The 21,950-nt window shown below is 42.9% G+C and overlaps 1 protein-coding gene across 1 annotated transcript; it reads left to right on the top strand.

The window, feature by feature from the left end:
* The first annotated feature begins 8,360 nt into the window (after positions 1-8,360).
* Positions 8,361-9,953, top strand: TEX13B (testis expressed 13B). The gene is given in 2 exon segments (XM_070366615.1): positions 8,361-8,819; positions 9,228-9,953. Coding segments are annotated over 2 exon segments (1,185 nt in total).
* Positions 9,954-21,950: the final 11,997 nt, after the last annotated feature.

Below are 21,950 nucleotides of genomic sequence, written 5' to 3'. Positions count from 1 at the left end.
TTCACAATTAGAAAAATAAATAATAACATGTACCATCTCAAAATAATTTATCCATATCATTTAGGACCTTTGCTGAAGCTTACATACTATAGAGTGCTACCACATTAAATTACTTTAAAGAAACATTAGGATTGATTGTTGAGTTTATTTCAAATTGCTGACAATATAGACTCCAGTCACTTTTTTCTGAGAAAGACATCATGGAGGTCCCTAAACCCCTGGGGTTTTTTATGTTGTGAATAATTCCCTCTTCCTAGTCAGTAATCACTATACTCTGGAGTCAAATAGACTTCACTTTGCTAGTAGAGAACTAGCTTCTGTTTCAGCCAGACTTGTAATCAGGCCTTTATGCTGTTTTCATTTATGTTTCAATCCATCAAATTGGCTTTGGAATGTGGAATTTTTGCACTCAGCCGTTATTTTCCATTATGTGTTCCAGTTCTGAATGACAGAAATAAATGGCCATTTGGCCACTGGTTAGCTGCCAAAAGAGCATAGCTATATCCTAATTAAGAATTACTTTGTGTGTTATGCCAGCCTGCTGAGCTGGCAGATGGACACTGACCTGAAAGGGTGATGACCTCCACTTTCTATAATTATAATTCTGTAATAGCTTCATTCCCCTGCATCTTAAAGGCTCTCAAAATGTAAACCACAAGCCTTCTATCAGGTATTAGAAGAAGAGAAAGGGTCTAATATTTATGGAGTACCTCTTATGTGCCAGGGTTGCATATTCATAATTAATGTCTTGCTTCATCCAGTCTCCATGCTAACACCAGGTAGTCAGGTACTACTCATGTTGGCCCCACTTTATAGATAAGGATGCTGAAGTTCAGGAAGGTAAAGTAAGAATGGTCACATAGCTAGTAGATGCCAGATCTAGTACATAAGCCAGACCTAGCAGAATGTGTATTTGGTGCTCTTTTTCCTACACCCTGTTTCTTTTCTTAGCAATGACATCTAGGACTATCTGTTCTTTACCTCTCTCCTTGCCTGTGTCCAGGGAAAAGGCCTGTTTCACTTACCTTGATATTTTGCCTAGGCATGGTCTATCCTCAGCTCTTCCCTTTTCTCACTGCAATGGCTATGACCAAACCAGAATGCCTGTCCTGACCCCGTACCTCCCACTTCCCCCACCACTATAACTTACTAGAATGTTTGTAGTTTGCATATGGCATGAAGCAGTGCATCACACAGCATTTGAACTCCAAAATCCTTAAGGTGATTTCCACTCAAGTCTAGCAATGTTAGGTTCTCATTTCTGCTAAGGACAGAGGTGAGGGCTCCACAGCATGCACCCGTGAAATGACATTCTGCTAGCCTATGGGGAATTGGGGATTCAAGAAAGAAATCTGTTTACCCCAAGTTCCATAATGACCTTCCATTTCATACACAGCTGGAACAAGAGCCCAGTGAACAAAGAGTCTCTGTGAACTTACCCCAACGTCTGTAGCTTGCAGGAGGGGTGTTTTAGCCCTTCACAGGGCACCTGCATGCCTTCATCCCCTAAGGCACTGTCACTGAGTTCAAGGACTCTCAGGTGTTCATTGGTGTACAGTGCATTGCATGAATCCTGACAACACTCTCCAATTAGGTGACAAGTCCACAGTCTGCCAGGAAGTAAGATAGATAAGGCTGGCATAATTTCATCAGGATTGGGTTACTTTAGATATTGGGTTTACCCACTAGAAAAATACATTAGAAAATCAGTTTGTCATGTAAAAAAATCCCTTGGGCCAGGGCCAAGCAGAGATTGTGGACAGAAGAAGATTTATTCCCCCTAAATTATCGAGTCATCATATGTTTCGTTGGAGATTGTATCACCAGGCCAGAAAAAAATCATTTAATTTGGGGAGCTGCTCAAACATCAAGGAACTCTGCCTGTGGCTATTGTCCACGATACTTACACCAGATCCTTTAACTGACAGTCAGGCTGTTTTAATCCGTCACACAGCAATTTCAGTCCCAAATCTCCAATTTTGTTATTAATTAGAAGCAGCCTTGTCAGGCTCCAGGTAGAGCTTAGGACTTGGGTGAGGGACTCACAACAAGCTGGGGAGAGGGAACATTCAGAAAGCCTGCAGGTATGGGGACACCAACGTTGTTAACCATGGCAGCAGGAGTCCCACTGAACCTCAAATGCCATGCCCATGAGAAGGACAAGGATGAGCAGACACTTACACAAGATTCTTGATTATACTGTTCACATGACACAGACCTTCACAGAGATGCTGTACTCCTGTGTCCCTCAGGGAATTGGCAAACACAAACAGCTCTTTTAAAGTCTGACTCACTTGCAATAAAGAAAAGAGATACACACAGCTTGCATCTGTCAGGTAACATGTGTTCAAGCTACCCAGAGACGAAGAAGAAAAATCAGCCACTGCTGTCATTGAACTTCCTGGGAATGTTCTCCCAGCCTCCTCATTTAGCTAAGTCCTAGCTATCCTTCAAGTTCTAGCTCCTGGCCCACCACCTACATAGTCTCCTCCTGAGGTCTCCAGCCCACAGTGACCTTGTCTCTTTCCCTGGGCTCATCTGACATTTCTGAATGATTCCATAGCGTTAGGCACTTGATTACGCATTCAACTGTGTTGCTCTCTGTTTCATATCTATGTGTCTTTAAGGGCAGTCTTGTCACTTGCTATCCTCTTGATAAATTCATTCACATCTAGCCCAGTGTTGGACACATAGTAGTATTCTTTATAGAGTTAATGTTTAATTAGCGTCACTCCTGTAAACACACAGGATGGTTGTATACTGGAAAGAGCATGGGATATGGATAAGATAGATTTTGGAGTCACATCTTGGCTATACCACTTTTGTATAGAACAGTCGTTTGGACTCTGTGGGAGAGGGCGAGGGTGGGATGATTTGGGAGAATGGCATTGAAACATGTATAATATCATATATGAAACAAATCACCAGTCCAGGTTCGATGCATGGTACAGGATGTTCGGGGCTGGTGAACTGGGATGACCCAGAGGGATGGGATAGGGAGGGAGGTGGGAGGGAGGTTCAGGACGGGGAACACGTGTACACCTGTGGCGGATTCATGTTGATGTATGGCAAAACCAATACAATATTGTGAAGTAATTAGCCTCCAATTAAAATAAATAAATTTATATTAAAATATTTACTTATTTATTTTTGGCTGTGCTGGGTCTTTGTTGCTGCATGAGGGCTTTCTCTAGTTGCAGACAGTAGGGGGATACTCTCTAGTTGCAGTGCATGGGCTTCTCATTGTAGTAACCTCTCTTGTGGAGCATGGGCTCTAGAGCACTCAGGTTTCAGTATCTGTGGCATGCAGGCTTAGTTTCCCACTGTATGTGGGATCTTCCTGGACCAGGGATAGAACCTGTGTCCCTGCATTGCAAGGCAGATTCTTAACCACTGGACCAACCAAGGAAGTCCCTGACTACACTAATTTTTAGTGGTATGATGTTGGACAAGTCACTTTCCCCCCAATCCTCAAAGTTTACTCATCTGTACAATGGGGCTAAGAAAACCCACCCTATATAGTTATTTCAAGGAATGAATTATGTGAAATAACTTCTGGCAAGCACCAAGCATAGATCCTGCTGCAGAGCAGGCATTCAACAATTTCAGTAGTTGTAAAATGACAGCAGACAGTTCTAAAAACTTACTCTTGTTTCTCCACCTTACAGTTCAAATGTCTGAGACCCTCACAGAGAAACTTCACCCCTGTGTCCCCCAGGGGATTTTCACTCAGGTCCAGCTCAGTGAGGTTTGGATTGCAAATGAGAACAGAGGCAAGATATCTGCCAATAGTCTCTGAGCTTCCAGGGAGAAAACTAGCAGACAACCTGGAAAAAAAGAAAGACACAGAATTGGCCACTTATTCCCTACCTGCAAAACATCATGAGAAAAGAAAATAAGGCCCACCCATATGAGACCCCCAACCTTGAATATGTCACAGCCCCCTTTTACCTATGACAGGGATTTTACATTGCCCCCACAACACTGTATGCCCCAGTGAGAACTCAATAAATGTTGACTGCCACCAAAAAGAAAAGAATTGGAAGGAAATATCAAATGACCTAATCTCACTTTAATTCCCGGCATGAATTTTATCACTCTCATATCTTCTTTCAAATTATAGGAGAAAATGCTATAATCATCCTTAATACAGTCAAAAGATCTTTCCTTTCCTCTTATCTATAAGTTCATTACTAATTAATAATTTGCCATCCTTAGAGAGACCTAGCCCATCACCATCATCCATATAATATTTCTTCTTGGGCACAAAAAGTGGTTTTTACTGACCTTCCTGTCTTCTCGATCTTTGTCTCTCCATATTAAGCAGTCCAATTCCTTAAACTGTTTCCCATCAACTTTCTCTGCTATTGCTTTCCAGAATTTCTATGATATACACTACAACATCTGAGTCCTCAATTTTTTTCTTGAGTTACCAGGCTCCAAATTCAATCTTGAAAAGGGCTCATAAAGACATCATGTATATATATTTTCCCAATTTAGAAATTTTAAATAGAGGTATTTTAAATAAAAATTAATTTCAAAGTGGATTTAATGTTTAATGCTTAAGACCTTTTATAATAGAAAACTCCAAATATACATTGTGATTAATTTTATGTATCAAGTTGCCTGTCAAGGTACCCAGATTTTTGGTCAAACATTATTCTAAAAGTTTCTGTGAAGGTACTTTTTAAATGAGATTAACATTTAAATCAGCACACTTTGAGTAAAGTAATTTACCCTCCACAATGTGGGTAAGGCTCATCCAATCAGTTGAAAGTTTAATAGAAAAGACTGACCTCCTAGGAAGAGAGAATTCTGCCAGCAGACTGTATTTTGACTTGCAGTACAGCACTAGCTCTCCTGTGTCTCCAGTCTGCTGGCCTACCCTGCAGATACTGAACCTGCCAGCTGCGATAATCTGAGAGAGCACCAATTTCTTAAAATAAATCTCTCTATATGTTTATACACATTTTACCTGTTTCTTTGAAGAACCCTAATGAGTCAGGGTTCTTCAGAAAAGAAGATATATATATGGTAAATCTTTTATCAAAGTCATTACATGGACTTTGGGCTTCCCAGGTGGCACTAGTGGTAAAGAATGTACTTGCCAGTGCAGGAGATTGCCAGTGCAGGAGATGTAAGACGTGGGTTTGATCCCTAGGTTGGGAAGATCCCCTGGAGAAGGTCATGGCAACGCATTCTAGTATTCTTGCCTGGAGAATCCCACGGACAGAGGAGCTTGGTGGATTACAGTCCATAGGGTTGCAAAGGATTGGACATTACAGAGGTGGCTTACCACACATGCATGTGGATTGTGAGGTCAGACACATCTGGGTTTCTTATTGTGTCTCTGTCATGTTATTTAGCCTTATACTATTGGGTTTCTATTGGGTTTCTCATCTGCTAAAATGGGGACAGTAATCTGAATCTTGCAAAGCTGTTGTACACATTAAAGGAAATCAAAGCACTCAGCACAATGCTTAGCACAAAGTAATTGCTCAGTGAGTTTTCATTATTGACATTAACATTATTGCTACTTTCACTGTTCTTCCTTTCCATAACTCCTTGAAATGTGTTTTGATTATACAACATCCATCTTGAGCTGCATTTTATAAATTTTTTCTTGCAGTATGAAAACTAATAGTGACAACTTACTTGAGCTTCTGTACTTTGCAATTCGGATCTTTTAAGCGTTCACAGAGTTATTTCAAAGCCAAAGCTTCCAGTTTTGTTTCACTAAATTCCAGCTCAGTGAGCCACTGATTGGTGCTGTGAACAGTTGCTAGTGCACCACAGGAAGCAGGAGAGATAAGGCATATCTCTAAAGGTTGTAAAGGTACAACCTTTAGAGAACAGAAGAATGCCCTCATTACTTTATTCATGCTCTCCCCCAAAACAAAAGAAACTGACCAAAAAAAAATTACATGAACACAAACAACAAATTCTCCTGCTCTCAGTTACCTCAATGTCTATAAGATACAGTTTGGCTGTTTTAATCCTTCACACAGAAGCTTCACTCCAGAATCTTCCAGGGTGTTTTTCACAAATACCAAATCTGTCAGATACTGGTTGGTTTCAAATACTAAGGCGAGGTCTCTTCCATAAGAGGCTGTGAGGTGGCAGAAAATCAGTCTGTGTGGAGAAAAAGCATTTCAGAGGAGAAAATAGAACTCTCTATAAAGGTACTTGTTTGCCTCATTACTGATATAATGAATTATTTCAATTCATTCAGCAATTAATTTATTAGGTGCTAACCACTGTGCTAGATGTGAAAACACAGAAATAATTAAAACCTAGCCTAGACTCTGCCCTTAAGGAATGCCCAGTTAATGGGGAAAAATTTTAGAAAATCATGAATTATAATACAGTGTGGAAAGTACTGCATGTGGTACACACAAGGCACCATGGAGACACAGAAAAGTGGCACAATCCAGCCTAGCCTGTGGGAAGGGGTTGGAGGATCAAGAAATACTTATAAGAGGAGCAAATACTTTAGTTCTGCTTGAAAGGGTAATAAAAATTGAACAGGAATTAAGTGGATGAGGAGAATGGGAGTGGGGAGAGCAGGAGGCACTGAGGAACAACCTGTTCATGAAGCAGCCTATGCAAAAGCTAGGAGGCAAGAGAGGGGAGGCTTCAGTTGAGAAACTGTCAATTACTTGCTATAAGCTACTTTATAACACTGGAAGATACATATCAAACTGTTAACAATGGTTATCTTCCAGGTAGGAGGGAAGGGTTCGATTACAGAGAGACATTTACTTTCTAGTATTTAAATGATCAGAAATTATCAGAAAAAAATAGTTTAAGAAATTTGAAAAACATGTTTATTATAAATAAATTTTACAATAGAGAAAAATATAAAGAATAAAATTTTTTGAGAAAGTACTGTATCCTTACCACCCAAAAATAACCACTGTTAAAACTCTGGTATGTAACTTCCCAGGTTTTAAATGCATGCATTTAAAAGACACTTAAGACACTTGCTCGGACACAACTGAGTGACTTCCCTTTCACATATGCTTCCACTCCTTTATCCAAGATCACAGAAACATATGTATGCACGCATGCTCCTACGCATGCGCGCGCACGCTCCCGCGCACACAGAGGATTTGCGCATTTTACAAAAATAAAGTGAAGTTGCTAAGTTGTGTCCGACTCTTTGCAACCCCATGTACTGTAGCCTACCAGACTCCTCTGTCCATGGGACTTTCCAGGCAAGAGTACTGGGGTGGGTTGCCATTTCCTTCTCCAGAGGATCTCCCCGACCCAGGGATCGTACCTGGGTCTCCCACATTGTAGGCAGATGCTTTGCTGTCTGAGCCACTGGGGAAGTACCTATTTACAAAAATGGGACCATAGAAAACATTACTACTTTATATGCATTTTGTCATTCAGTCCTCATCTTAGGCCCATAGATAAAAACTGACAGTCACAGCACATCATATTGTAAGTGGTAAAGTAGTACTCAACCTGAGAGCTGTCAGGTTTATCTTGTAGGTTTGGAAATACCATCAGAAGTTTAAAGAGACAGAGTCAGATCCTTATGACAGGGTACGGCAGGAGACAAACCTGGTGCACAATGGCTGCAGGCAGGGCGAGGGGTAGGGGGTGGGGGAACGGTGGTGGTGGCTGAGGTGGTAAGCGCTGGAGGTAAACAAATTCAAGACACGAGCATGTTTTGGGAATGGATATGGCCAGGATTTATGGCCATTTGAGGTGATGGGGAATGAGGCGGTAGTCAGGTTCCACCTCCTGCCTCCAGGGGGCAGCCGAAGCCACTGAGAGATGGAGCCATTGCCTGTTCCAGAATATTCCATCTGTAGAAGGGTCCGGCCCCTGAGTGGGACAAACCATTATGGTGGGGGGTTGAGAATTTTGGTATTTGATTACAAGCGCTTCATGTTCTTGGTTCTGAGTCTTTTCTGACCACTCCTGTTTTTTCCCACCTTTGAAGACTTGCAACACTGTAGGAGGTTCCCTTATGTCTGGGGGATGGGAGAAAATCTTCTTCATGCACCCCTCTCACCCTCGCAGTTTCTGGAAGTTGGAACATTCCCGAGGTTTCCCGAGGTAAAAACCTCGAAGGGTAGGCCAGAGCTTTTCTTTCCTTGGCGCCTTCCAGGAGAGAGAGGTACCTTTTGAGTGTGGTAGGCGGTTTTGTTTGGCTTGTACTCTCACTGGCCAGGAGGTGAGGCTTGGTGGGAGGTGTCCTGGGGCAGGGCAAAGGGTCTTTAGGAGGGTGTGTGGTGAGGGGGGAGGCAAGCGGAGAAGCGGAGATTCATGGGGTGGAGGAGGGGAGGAGGACTGATTCTTTCATCCCCACAGAGCCAGCCAAGCCCCAAAGGTACTCAGTCGTCATGGCCTTGAAATCTGAGGACCTCAGTAGTGGGTTCCGGCATGGCAAAGTGATGGCTTTCATCAACGAGAGGATGTCCAGGCACGCCAAAGGCCCTGAGTTCTACCTTGAGAATGTGTCTCTCTCCTGGGAGAAGGTGGAGGACAAGCTCAGGGCCATCCTGGAGGACCGCCTGGTGCCCAGCCAGGCCAAAGAAGCCTGTGCCTGGAGCAGCCTGGCCCTGGGCGTGCGCTTTGCCTACAAGCAGAGCCAGTTACACAGGCACAGGGTGCAGTGGCTGCATGACTTCGCCGGGCTGCACAGGTCGGCAGCTCAGGCGTTGGCCTCAGACTTCACGTTGCTCGCGGCACAGCACGAGGTGGAACGCCAGGAGGCGGCCTTCCGGCTGCAGCTGACCCAGGCCACCCTGGCGGAAGTGCAGAAAGAGCGGGACCTCCTGAAGTGGAAGCTCTTTAAGACCGTGAGATTACCATTACTAGCCCAGCCCCCGCCCAGCCCCCGCCCCAGCCTAGCCCCCGCCCAGCCCCTGCCCCAGCCTAGCCCATCCCCCGCCCAGCCCCTGCCCCAGCCTGGCCCATCCCCGCCCAGCCCCTGCCCCAGCCCAGCCCCTCCCCCACCCAGCCCCGCCCCTCCCCCGCCCAGCCCCGCCCCGCCCCCGCCCAGCTCCCGCCCCGCCCCGCCCCCGCCCAGCTCCTGCCCCTCCCCCGCCCAGCCCCTGCCCCAGCCCAGCCTCTGCCCCAGCCCAGCCCAGCCCATCCCCGCCCATGCTCGCCCATTCCGTCCTGCTGCCCAGCCCCCCCTGCTCCCCCCGCCTCCCCCCGCCCCCACCATGTCAGGGCAGGTCGCAACTCTGCTCACTTCTTTCTAGGAGCTGCAGTCAGCCCAGGCGCCAGTCGCAGAGGGGCCAAGCTTGGCCACTGCCGGTGGGGCTGGAACAGAAGGAACAAGTGAAGAGGAGGAGACAGGGGCCACTGCTACTACTGCTGCAGCTTCTGAAGCCACAGGAGGAGGAAAACAGGAGGATGCAGAGGGGGTGGAAGCTGCCGAGGGGGCACAAGATCTGAGTGTAGACCTTATGCAGCTTCTTGGAGTTGTAGACCAGAAAAATTACACCTCTGGCGGGCAGAGGGAGGGAGATTTTAGGTCAGTGGAAACAGCCATGTATTCTTTCTCTGGGATGCTCAAGCCCGAGGCAACAGTCTCACCTCAACCCCTTCCTGTCCAGCTCCCTGCCTCATTCACATACTCATACTCATGCCCCTCATCCCCCTTCTCAGATGCACCAACACCATCCCCATCCACATCTCCACCACAAGCACCATTCACAGCAGGAGCTTCATTTCAGACATCTCCCTACTGGGAATCCTCTGATTTTAGCTTGTGGTCTGATGGAGGGATCCAAGGAGTAGACCCTCAAGAAGGATACAGGAGCGACTCTGATCCCCTTCAGCAGCTAAGACTTCCAGTATTTCGCAGGCCTGGGAATTGGGACTGCCCTTGGTGTAAGTCTGTGAATTTTTCACTGAGGGGAAGTTGTTTCCACTGTGGAAAGTGTATCTGACTACAGAGCCCTCAAGTGAATTCAGAAATGTGAAACAAAAATGTATTCAGAGGGGGAAAAGGTGGGGGAGGGGGCTGTGTGGTGTGGAGTCAGGGGAAGAGAGGGAGAATGAGGTTAGGGGAGGAGGGGTAGGAGTCGGGGAGGGTGTAGACAAGTCTACACCTCCCGACTCCTACCCCATCTCCCATCCTCTTGACCCTCTCTGTTCCAGGGGCTTCCCTGGTGGTGCAGACAGGAAGAAATCTGCCTGCAATGCAGGAGACCCTGGATCAATCCCCTGGGTCAGGAAGAGCTTCTGGAGAAGGAAATGGCAATCCACTCCAGTATTCTTGCCTAGAGAATTCCTTGGACAGACGAGCCTGGCAGGCTACAGTCCATAGAGTCGCAAAGAAGTCACACACGACTGAGCAAGTATCCACACCCCAGAACTTCTGCAGCTTCTGTTTGTATTTCTTTTCCTACCCCTAGTATCTGTTGGACCTCGGCAGCCAGCATATAACACTCCTACTCCCTACCCCTGCCCCCACACTAAGCTGTAAATGATTGGACCAGGAATGGACATTTGACCAATCCTGAGCCAAACATTTTCACATGGGACATGTGACCCATCCTGAGCCAAATATTCTGAGAATCTGAACAGAAGCAGATTCCATAGTCCAGATGATGTTGGGAAGTAAAGCAGTGGGTCACTGGGAGTCGGGGTCAGGATCAGAGTGATGAACACTGAGGCCACAGCTGAGACCTGGCCCTGGCTGTGGGGGAACAGAACTGTGTCCTTTCCAGAGACCAGGTGTCTTTTAGAGAATGACGCTGTGAGGGCCCAGGGGGCAGAGAGGCACAGAGAAGGGTTGATCCTGTGACCCCAGAGATGGACAGTGACAGCCTGACCACTTTTCCACTTCCTGCAATTTTGCTGAGTGAAAATCCACAGCAATCCTCTTTTTCTTAAGCTAACTTGAGCAAGTTCTTGTTCTGGGCAACCGGATTTTTGCCAAGCCAGAAATTTATACCAGAAGAGAAGTTGCAAATTGTAAACCATCAAAGAAGATGTTGGAACTGACTGGTGAGGTGCATCAGAGAGTGATGGGTAGTAGGGATTCCTGCATTCCAAGGCTCCAGGAATGAATTGGACAAGAAGCTCATTCATGTTCTGAGAGAGTTACATGAGAAACAATTAAAGCAGACCTGAGGTTAACCCTGGGCTTACAACAGGGCAGAGATTCACCACCCCTAAGGGAATCCCCAGGGCTTTGTACAGAGGACACCAGCACCAGCTGCAGACAAGGACTGCTATCACCGTTCAGCCTCATGAGAGGAGAATCCTCCCCAGTCCCCACTTGGGGACAGGCAGATCTGAACAGGGAACTTGTGCCACTTCCAAGGTGAGTCAGCAACTAGCAATGCCTGGAGGGTTTGCTGGTCCAGACCACTGAACAAAGGATGATGCCATCCTGAGATTTTCTCCCCCCATCACCAGATTACAGTGGGAGGGGAGTCTGGCTACAAAGTTCCTAGTAAATTCAGAAATGCATAATAGAACATACCCTGATGGGAAATCAATTTCCAGAGGGAGGGGGTAGAAGGGGGAGGATGGTGTGCATCTCCCCATCTGATGCCTATAAGCTGTGTTGAGGGGCGCTAAATGTATGTTTTAGCCCACAGATGGAAGATGGATCAAACTGAGACAAATGGACATCACCTTGGACATCTCCTGGGAACTGTTGACCTAGATACTGAAGCTGTCATAACCTGGGACACCTCTGCAGTAACTGGATGTGACTTTGGGCTATATCCGGTTAGAGCAGATGTTAACAGTCATCAGGATTAGAGGCAAGATCTCTATTCTCCACTTGTCAGAAATTTCTTTGGGCTTGTTTATATCTTAGGCACTGTTTCCAAACCTCAGAACTATTTGACATTTGAAGTTAGATAATTCTTTGTTTCAAGAGGCTGTCCAATACACTAGGATGTTTGGCACAATCCCTGGCCTCTACCCACTAGATGCCAGTAGCACTCCACACCCACCAAAACAACTCTTGACAACCAAAAATATCTTTATATTGGACGGCAAAACTGCACAGATTGGGAACCATGGAGGCAATGAAATACTTGGGAGTAGTTGAAACGGGGAAGAAAGTTGCAAGGGGTGGGACACTAAGAGAGGAAAAGTGTTCACTGGGTCTGGCCATGTCTGATCTTTAAGCCAATCTGGGTGGGGGGTGGGCAGAAGCCCAATTGCGAGGACTGAGGAGTGAGCAGAAGTGAGGAAGTGCAGTTACTGAGGAGGGGGGCTCTTCTTCAAGGACCCTTGACTGTGAGGTAGATCCTGCATACTGTATTGGAGGCATGTCCACTGTACTATTCAATGAAAAAATATGAGTGCCATTGTGTTTTTGTGTGTGAAATAAAAGTTCCATTAACTTCTGTGATTATGTATGCTATGTATATTACAGATTTATGTGTGCCTTATGCTATAGATTTATATTTGAATATGCAAAAGAAAGATGTCTGGGAAGACATTTAGCAAACAAGCTATTAACTAGGGAGGGTGGTGGAATCAGGATTAGAGGATGGGAAGCAGAAGTAGGTATATGGGGTTGGGTGGGGTATGGGGCACCCATATGGGGTAAGGGTTTGAAGAGCCTTTATATTTTTATATACTTTTTGTGTTATATGAAGTAAAATAAATGCTCACAAAAGTACAAAAAAATTAAAAGTGAATTTACTGGCTTGGGTGGGTTTGGAAAGGCCACCTCTTCCTCTGGGACAAGAAGGAAGGAAAGCAGACACTAATCTGTGTGGGGAGGAGGTGGGGAACCAAGGCAGCTCCTATTTGTGTGTTTATGATGTGGACAGACTAGACAAAGGGACCTGAGAGTGAATGAGAACATAAGGTCAGGGTGTGGGGTGGGTGCTTCTGAGCAATTGCACTTGGGGAATAACTGAGGAGGAGGGTGGGGGTGAGGAATGGAGGGAGAGAAAAGGAAACCAAAGGGAAGACTGGGAGTCTGGAAGGAAAAGGCTGGGGATGGAGTAAGGCAGGTCCAGAAGGGGCACCAGACACAAACCTCTAGGTATTACAGCCTGACACCCACTTGCTACAGCAAAAAGCAACACATAAAAAAGGGGAAGAGGCAGGAAGGGTTGGCAGAGATCTCTGCCTGACTCCCTACCCCTTCTAGGCTTGTAGCATATCTTTTCATTTGCTGCTCTGCTATGAAGAAGCTCAGTGCCAGTTATACTTTGTTTTCAAGTCCAATCAGATGGGAGTACCTGCAAATACCTAAGAGTTTAAAGCAGGGTCCAACTTACTTCAGGTCTTTGATTTTACAGTATGGATTATGCAGTGCTTGGCAAAGCAAGTGTAGTGGACAGACTGGCAAATTGTGCAGCTGGAAGGTCCTACAAGATGAGAAAGCAAAAATAACTTAAAATTATTAAAGCAAAATTTTAAGTAACAGGCTTATTTTGGCTTCTATTGTCATCTTAGTACTAACTTACAAAAACCTTAGGAATTAATACCCCATTTTGCAGATAAGGAATCAAGGCACAAAAAGTAATTTGCCCAAAGTCAAATAGGAACAGAATGAAGTTAAGTATTCAGGTCTGTCTGACTCCAAAGTCATGGTACTGTGTCCCAGGCACTGAGGTAAGCACTTTACACACAATTTATTTTATCTTGTCCTTAATCCAATGACAGGTAATGTAATCACCATTTTGCAGGTGCTCCGAGAGGTCAAGTGACTTGCTCAAACTATATGTACACTATAACTGATTCTTGGCTGTCAGTACTCAGAAGAATTAATGACAGTAATTGAGAGCTAGGCAAATTCGATACAGTTGACCACTGAACAATGTGAAGATCAAGGGCACCACACCCCTGCAGTTGAAAATCCTGCATAAAACTTTCGAGTGAGCCCTTCTTATCCCTCCATATCGGAGGTTCTGTATCTGAGGATTCAATCAGCCTCAATCCTGTAGTACACATTTATTGAGAAAAATCTGTGCAGTTCAAATCTTTGTTGTCCAAGGACCAACTGCAATACACTCTCACTTAATCAACACGCCTTGAAGAAGAGGTTTTCGTGGGCTTTTGGTGTTTTATTTGGTTAAATTTTGAAAAGAATTTAAGCCCTCTGATAAAGGTAATGGGTTGAGGGGTGGAGACTCCATCTAAGGCTGATTTTCGGGAAACACCAAATGAACAAAAACCCTTTTTTGTTTCCATCAGTGCTTACTGTATATTGTGCCCAGTGTATATTGTCTATTATTTTACTTTATAATATACAGTTGGATTGAAGCTGTCATGAATTCATGAAGACATGGTAGCCAAGGTCTTTCATAATTCCAAGTCCAGGTAACTTCTACCCCTTCCTTTCTGGTCCCAAACACAAACTCTTGCTGTACCTCCCTGCCCCCCTCACTTCCCACAAACACATACACCCCATGCTCAATTCCATTTTTATGCTACTGCCCACTGAGGAACTAACAATTACCAGAGAGAAGACTCGGGTTAACTCATTTTCCAAGTTGAGCCTTCTGCCCATTGTCATCCTTCTCAAGGTCCCCTACCCTTAACCTGACCCCACAACTAAAAGAGAGGCACTGTCCATATTAACCTGAGTATTGAAAACAGACTGACCAGTGGCATTTTTCTTGAGTCAGTCAGTAGAGCTGTACTTTGCAGTATACAGAGTACATATTGTGTAAGTGGTTTACCTAAGCCTCTTTGAACTCCAGCTCTCAACTCCCCACATAGGTGTCAGTTTGGCAGAAAGAACTCAGGCTTCATAGCAATATACACAGGAGTGCCTTATAGCAATATATACAGAGTAAGCTCTGTCCCTTATCAACCTGGAGCTCTATGAGGCCTCAGTGATGAAATACATGTAGAGAAGAGTGAGGACCAATTCAACTTTAAGTTTACAACCTTTTCCAAAATAGTCATCAACACCAAAATAGCAGAGTACTCAATTATAATCTTAATGATTTATATGCTCATTACCTTTTATAATTATACAACACCTTCACAAAGAGACAGTGAAGATTAATAGACACACATTTACAGTGGCTAGCACAGTGCCTGGCACATAGTAAGTACTCAAAAATGTTAGCTTTCCCTCAGTGTCTGCCTAGGCCAGTGTTCAATATGCAATACTCAATAAATCCTTATTGTGTTGACTGACAAACAGTATGAAAAGCAAAGATAATTCATTTTATTTATTGACAATGCTAGAAATGATCATGTGCCTGAATACTTGAAATAAACAAGAAGGCCGATCATTTCTGTAGGCCAAGACACTGGTGAAAAGATAGTAATATACTCACTTATTAAGTGTCAATGTTGGTGGCATGAACGCTGAGGCTCAACCTTCCTATTCAAATCCAAGTAGGTGCTGACACTTCAGAGACACTGACAAGTGACTATGACTGCTTTTCACACTGAATGACATAGCCAGAATGTCCATTTTTTATACATAGGTTGAAGCAATATAATTGACCTTAAATCATTAATTATCCTTTTTGCATATTCTTCTTCTTGAGTGTCATACAAACAGTGAAACAAGTCCATTGGCTCAATCTGTAACCTATAAGGTTTATCTTTTATTTCTTTCTCAGTCCACTTCAGTAACTCTTCTTGAAGTCCTGGAGACACTTTTTTCCCAAAAGTTGTTAGCACAGCCTTTTCCTTTCCTTTATGTAAGAGGCCAAATAAGAACTGTATTGTTAATGATGAAAATCCTTTTTCATACTGTTGGAAGATTTCTTGCCATGTTTTCCCCACTTGATCAAAAAACATCCAGCTGCTGTCATTCTTCAGGGTGTAGAACACAGCAGTCAGGAACTCTTGGAAACTGAAGTGAAGGAAAGTGTAGACACCGACAACTTCAACTTTTTTCAAAAAGTGATTGAGAAAAGTGCAATTGGTATCATATACTCCTATCCCATGTCTTCTGAGGTCACTGACTTCAAATAGAACCTGCTGGTTCTGTAGTGCTTCCACAGCCAAAGAGCAAAGGCCCCACCGGCAAATTTGTCCCTTCCACACCAAGATTCTTGTAAGGGTGTTGAGACAGTTGGAAAAGTAAAACAAGATACGTATCAGTCATGGTCTGACGTGACCTCGTAAGAGTCCTGCCTCCATCTTCCTGTGACTCATCCAGGAGGTGATGGGAAGAGAAGACGTAATGTCAAGGCCTTCATTTTCTCGCAGATCATAAAGGACTCTCATTGCTACATTTGCACCTGAAAACTGACTCAAGAAATATGCTCTTTTTTCAACATCTGTAAACCACAGGATCTCTGGATAGGTTGCTTTAACAGAGAGTGAAGCTTCTTCATGGTCATAGGCTGGGCAGTTATCAGGAGGGAGGATTCAAGAAACAGTTTTGTCTTCATGAAACTGTGTAACAGAGTCTCTACTGGCTTTCTTTCCAGGGGATTGGTACTAAGATCCTCTTCCTGTTCACTGACAGAGTACTGAAGCTCAGAAAATCCATCAAGAATGAACAGAAGCTTCTCTGGATATACAAGAATAATGTCCATGATTGGTCCACCTGTATCTTGAAAAGTGTTATTGATCAGGTCAGCACCACTAAGGTTAGCAAAACGGCCATCTCTCTGCAGTTGATATAAATGACATAGTCAAATCTGCCTGGAGTAACCACTCCTGCTGCCCAGTCAAACATGAACTTATGTACCACAGCTGTTTTCCCAATCCCAGCACATCCCTGAAGCACCACAGTTTGGGATGAGATAGAACCCTCTTCATCAGGATCAAACACATGTTCCATCTCAATAAACTTATCTTGTTGAGGAATTCCGCATGGTGGCTTTTCTGATATACAGTGTTCTTTTTTACAACAAGCAGTCCTGTCTCTATCCACAATGCTACCATCTATTGACTCTTATTTTTAGGTATTTTTCCTTTAGATGTTTTCTAAATACTTCCCAGTATCTAATAAGGTGACACCAAGAGTTAGTAATCACAGAATCCTAGACAACAGTACAAATAACTATAACGAATACTACCATCACCTCCATCTCTACTCAGATGTTTCAAAGGCTCCTCAAACTTCATGCATCTGAGCTCTTGATTTCTATTCCACTTCCCACTACCCTCTCCCCAGAAAAAAAAAAAAAAAAAACCCTCCTCAGACATCTCGTCTTGGTTAAATGGTGCCACCCAGTTTCTCACAAAAATGTCAGGAGTCATTATTTCTTTTTCCCCCTTGAATCCTCCATATCCAATAAGCAAGGCTTAGCATTCATATCTCCAAAACAAGCCTCCAACCCATTATTTATCACCACATCCTCAAATACCACCCAAGTACAAGGCACTATATCAACTCTTTTCTAAACCGGTGAAACAGCCTCCTACTCATCTACTCTTGCCATCAAGAGCTCCTCTCCACACAAGCAGCCAACATGATCTAAAAATATCAATCACATCATGTCATTGCCCTGGCCCAAAACTTTTTAAGAGCTTTTCATTGCACTTGACATTAAATCCAAAATCCTTACCTTATACGACAACTTGGGCCCTATCTACTTTGCTCCCGAGCCTTGTTTTATATCACTCTCATTCTCAGTTTCTATACTAAAGCCATACTAGCTTACTTTTGAGTGAAGTGAAGTTGCTCAGTCATGTCCAACTCTTTGCGACCCCATGGACTATAGCCTACCAGGCTCCTCTGTCCATGGAATTTTCCAGGCAAGAATACTTGAGTGGCTTGCCATTTCCTTCTCCAGGGGATCTTCCCAACCCAGGGATAGAACCCGGGTCTCCCTCACTGCAGGCAGATGCTTTACCATCTGAGCCACCAGGGAAGGAAGCCCTGATGGCTCAGAGGGTTAAACGTCTGTCTACAATGCAGGAGACCCGGGTCTCCTGGCTTACTTTTAGTTTCTCACAAATGCCATGTTCTTTCCCACTTCAGAGCCTTTCCACCAGCTATTCTCTCTGCCTGGAAAATACTTTTTTCTGCTCTTCCCATGGAGATCCTCTTCTCATCCTTCAGATCTTAAACATTACTTGCTAGGAGAGGACTTCTCTGACCACCCAATTTAAAGCAAATCCTCTCTACTATACCCTTTCCCAGGACTCTGTTTTCCCTTTGTAGCACTTATCACAATTTATAATTGTTTTGTTTCCTTTTTTAACTGTCCTTCCCACTAATCTACATGAAAACAGGGATCTTATCTGTCTTCTTCATCATAGTATCCTAAGTACCTAGCTGGTGCCTGGAACGTGGTAGACACTAAATAAAAATTTATCGAAAATGGCTATAAAAAATAAAAAAAAAAAGAAAATGGCTATAAATGCTTGCTTTTGAATTACAAAACAAGCCGATTATTATGCCTATTCTGTGTCAGATACTATGCTGCTGCTGCTAAGTCGCTTCAGTCATGTCCGACTCTGTGTGACCCCATAGATAGCAGCCTACCAGGCTTCCCATCCCTGGGATTCTCCAGGCAAGAACACTGGAGTGGGTTGCCATTTCCTTCTCCAATGCATGAAAGTGAAAAGTGAAGTCGCTCAGTCGTGTCCGAGTCTTCGCAACCCCATGGACTGCAGACTACTAGGCTCTCTCCATGGGATTCTCCAGGCAAGAGTACTGGAGTGGGGTGCCACTGCCTTCTCCAGTCAGATACTATTCTAGGCCCTTTACATATATTTTAAATTTAATTATCATAATAATCCCATGAAATAGATATTATCCACATTTTACAGTTGAGGAAACTGAAAACTTATAACCAGGGTTATACGTTCATGGGTATGCAGTCTGTGCTTAGGCCTCGTGCTCAGAGGATCCATACTTTCTCTAATGCACTGCTGTTCCTATCTTGAATTTTTTAATAATTTTTGAACAAGGAATCCTGCCTTTTCATTTTGCACCATACCCCACAAATATGTATCCAGTTCTGCTTATAGCACTGGGTAATTTGTCCAAGATTCATAAGCAAGTAAATGGCAGAGACTTAAATTAAGACTCAGGTTTGTCTGAGGCCATGGCCTATGTGCTTAAATATTATACCACATAGCTTTTAACTTTCTGCAACTAAAATAAATAATCCAAGGAGTCAGTTATCAAGCTCTAACTTCTGTTAAGTGAATATCCAAGCTAGAATTTTCCAAATAAGTTTTTCATGGAACATTTGCAAGATATTAATAGGAGAGCTATGAAAAAGTTGTCCTGTGGTCAAATAAGGTAAGGCAAATGCACCTTCTATTCCATTTTTTAGTTTCTCAATGCATATTAGCATATGAAAGGCTCTGAGCAAATCAATGGTTTAAAAAAGTAGGCTGTTTGACTTTTGTTTAATCCATATTTTCTAGACTTAAATGATTAAGGAACCCTTTTTTAAAAGCAAAATTATTAACTTCTGGAAAATAGTGTTCTGTAGAATTCAGGTTGGGGAATGCTGATCTCAAGTGTTCTCAAACTTTTCCTATAAAATTTCATAAACAGATTAGGCTTTTAGGTCTCTGCTGCAATTACAGGCATACCTTGGAGATATTGTGGGTTTAATTCCAGACCACTGCAGTAAAGTACATATTGCAATAAAGCAAGTCACACAAATTTTTTGGTTTCCCAGTGCATATAAAAGTTATACTAACGATACTGTAGTCTACTAGGTGTGCAATAGCATTATATCTAAAAAACAATGTATATACCTTAATTAAAAAATACCTTATTGTAAAAAAATGCTAATCGTCATCTGACAATACAGGGTTGCCACAAATCTTAAATTTGTAAAGAACCATAATATCTGTGAAGTACAATAAAGTGAAATGCAATAAAACCAAGTATGCCTTTATTCAACTCTGGCATTCTAGTATGAAAGCAGCCATAGACAATATGTAAATGAATGAGCATGGCTGGTTCCAGTAAAACTTTACTTATAAAAACAGGAAGCGAGCTGGATTTGGCCCACTAGTTGTAATTTGTTGACTCTGTCTAGATCATTTCAGAAGCAGACTGGTTTATTGTATCCATAAAGTCCCGTATATTTGTTGCTTTGACCATCATCAGAGGTCCTCCTAGGATTTGAATACTTATTCTAAAGGATATAAAAGTCCTATTTGCTATGACAGTTTGGGACTTCATGAACATTATCAAAAAAAAAAAAAACAAAACATTGTTTGTTGCCCAGTGAATATGGGGGAAGATATGGGGGAGAAGTTAGGATGAGTAGGGTTCACAGGAGGCACTATTCCCAAAACAGAAAAAAGTAAAACAGAATAGACATCTGCCTGTAAGCTCCTTCCATGAAAATGAAGCCAGAGAACTTGAAGCAGCTGTGGGAGGAAGAGTTGGGGTTAACAGTATCCCAAATACACCTTCATACCAAAACATGAAATACACACAAATTTAGCCACACTGTTACAGCCATTCATGTTTTTCCCAACTAGAAATACAACAAAGAAAGCCACCTCATGTCTATTCTAACTGATTAAAAAGGTATTTTATAGCTAATGTCCAACATAAAGTAAACCTAAGATCTTTCCACACAATTATGAATATACTTAGGGTGTAAACATTACTATTTATATGATAAATAAGGAAATTTTTAGGCATGAACTTAAAGGGGCATTCATTATTTGAAGTAACTGTTTCTGGTGTTTTGTTTTCCATTGAACATTAACTTATTGCTTCTGTTGGAGCTCTTGTTGAGCTTAACTTAACAAGAAAGAATAAGGCATTGCTGATATTAGTTCAACAGAAATATACAATAACCTACATTCAAATGCATGTACACACACATACACACATGCATACACATCCACATTCCTATAGGCTTTTAGTATTTGCACACCTTTGTAGGTAAGGGTGAGACATAGATGGGAGGTGTGACTAGGTGGGTGGGAGGAAGCAGAGTCTGGAGAGGCAGATATTAGAATGTCACAGAAGTGGGCAGCAGGTGAGTGGTCTGTTGAAGATAACAAGTTTCTATTCCCCATAACTAAACATTTCTTGGAGTTCAGGAATCAGCCACAACGGGAAGGAGTTCAGCAATCTTCACTCTTGACTCTTTTGTGCTGTCTCCTGTGAAAATCTGTGATTACAGTAAAAGGAGAGACTTAGAGTCTTTTATGATTATAAATGCTTTGGGGACTATGGAAAACAGTATAAACAACAAAACTTTCTGGTTTTTTTTCCCCCTCATTTTGGGAAACACAAAAATTACAGAGAAATTATAATGGGTAAATTCTATATCCATGTAATACCTTAAATACACATACCTCTACACATACAACACAACTTTAAAGATTCAGAAAAATCTCAAAGTCCATGAGAAGAAGTAGGAGGAAGAGAATGAAGATTATACCCTCTCTTACCTCATTCAGTTATTCACCTTTCTGTTCATACAATAAACTCCAGGTGCAAGCAGGTCCCATATCTTTTCATTTCTTTCAATAGTACATCCTGGCAAATCAAGAAAATTGTAACCCAAAACAGAAATGATTACTGTAAGGCCTGGTAGAAGCCCAGAGTACAAAAGCAACTCAAGAAAGACTACTCAAAGCATTGCAGAGCTGGGGAAATGAGAAGGCCTAATAAACAAGTAGAGAGCTAGGGTGGTATTAGGAGATCACAGGAAGACAGACCAAAATTAACAGTCTTCAATTTGAAGACAAAAAAAAACTAAACAGAAGATAGACTGTCTACACACTTTTGAAGAGTACAAATATGAGGAATGTCAAATTGAGCTCTAAAATACATTACCAAGGGAAGGATAGGGTTTAGGGAGTATACCTCTGATGTCTGTGGTCAAGATAAGAATGACTGTGTCCTTCTACAACATAGCCAACTTGGTACCATTGGTAAAGGGAGAATTCTAAGACCACAGATTAGAATACTGTGATATAAGAGAAACACTCTAGAGAGTTAGGAGATCCAAGCCCTAGTTCCACTTCTATAACTATCTACCTCTATGTTCCTTAAGATTCTTCTACTTTCTGAATCTGTTTTATTATTTTCAATACGGTGGAGAGAATGTTAGCCCAGGTTTCTTTCCGGGTTG

This window comes from Bos mutus, chromosome X, assembly GCF_027580195.1.
Source record: "Bos mutus isolate GX-2022 chromosome X, NWIPB_WYAK_1.1, whole genome shotgun sequence".
NCBI classification, from domain to species: domain Eukaryota; kingdom Metazoa; phylum Chordata; class Mammalia; order Artiodactyla; family Bovidae; genus Bos; species Bos mutus.
The sequence above is the reverse complement of the archived record's forward strand: the minus strand, read 5'-3'. Positions and strand labels throughout refer to the sequence as shown.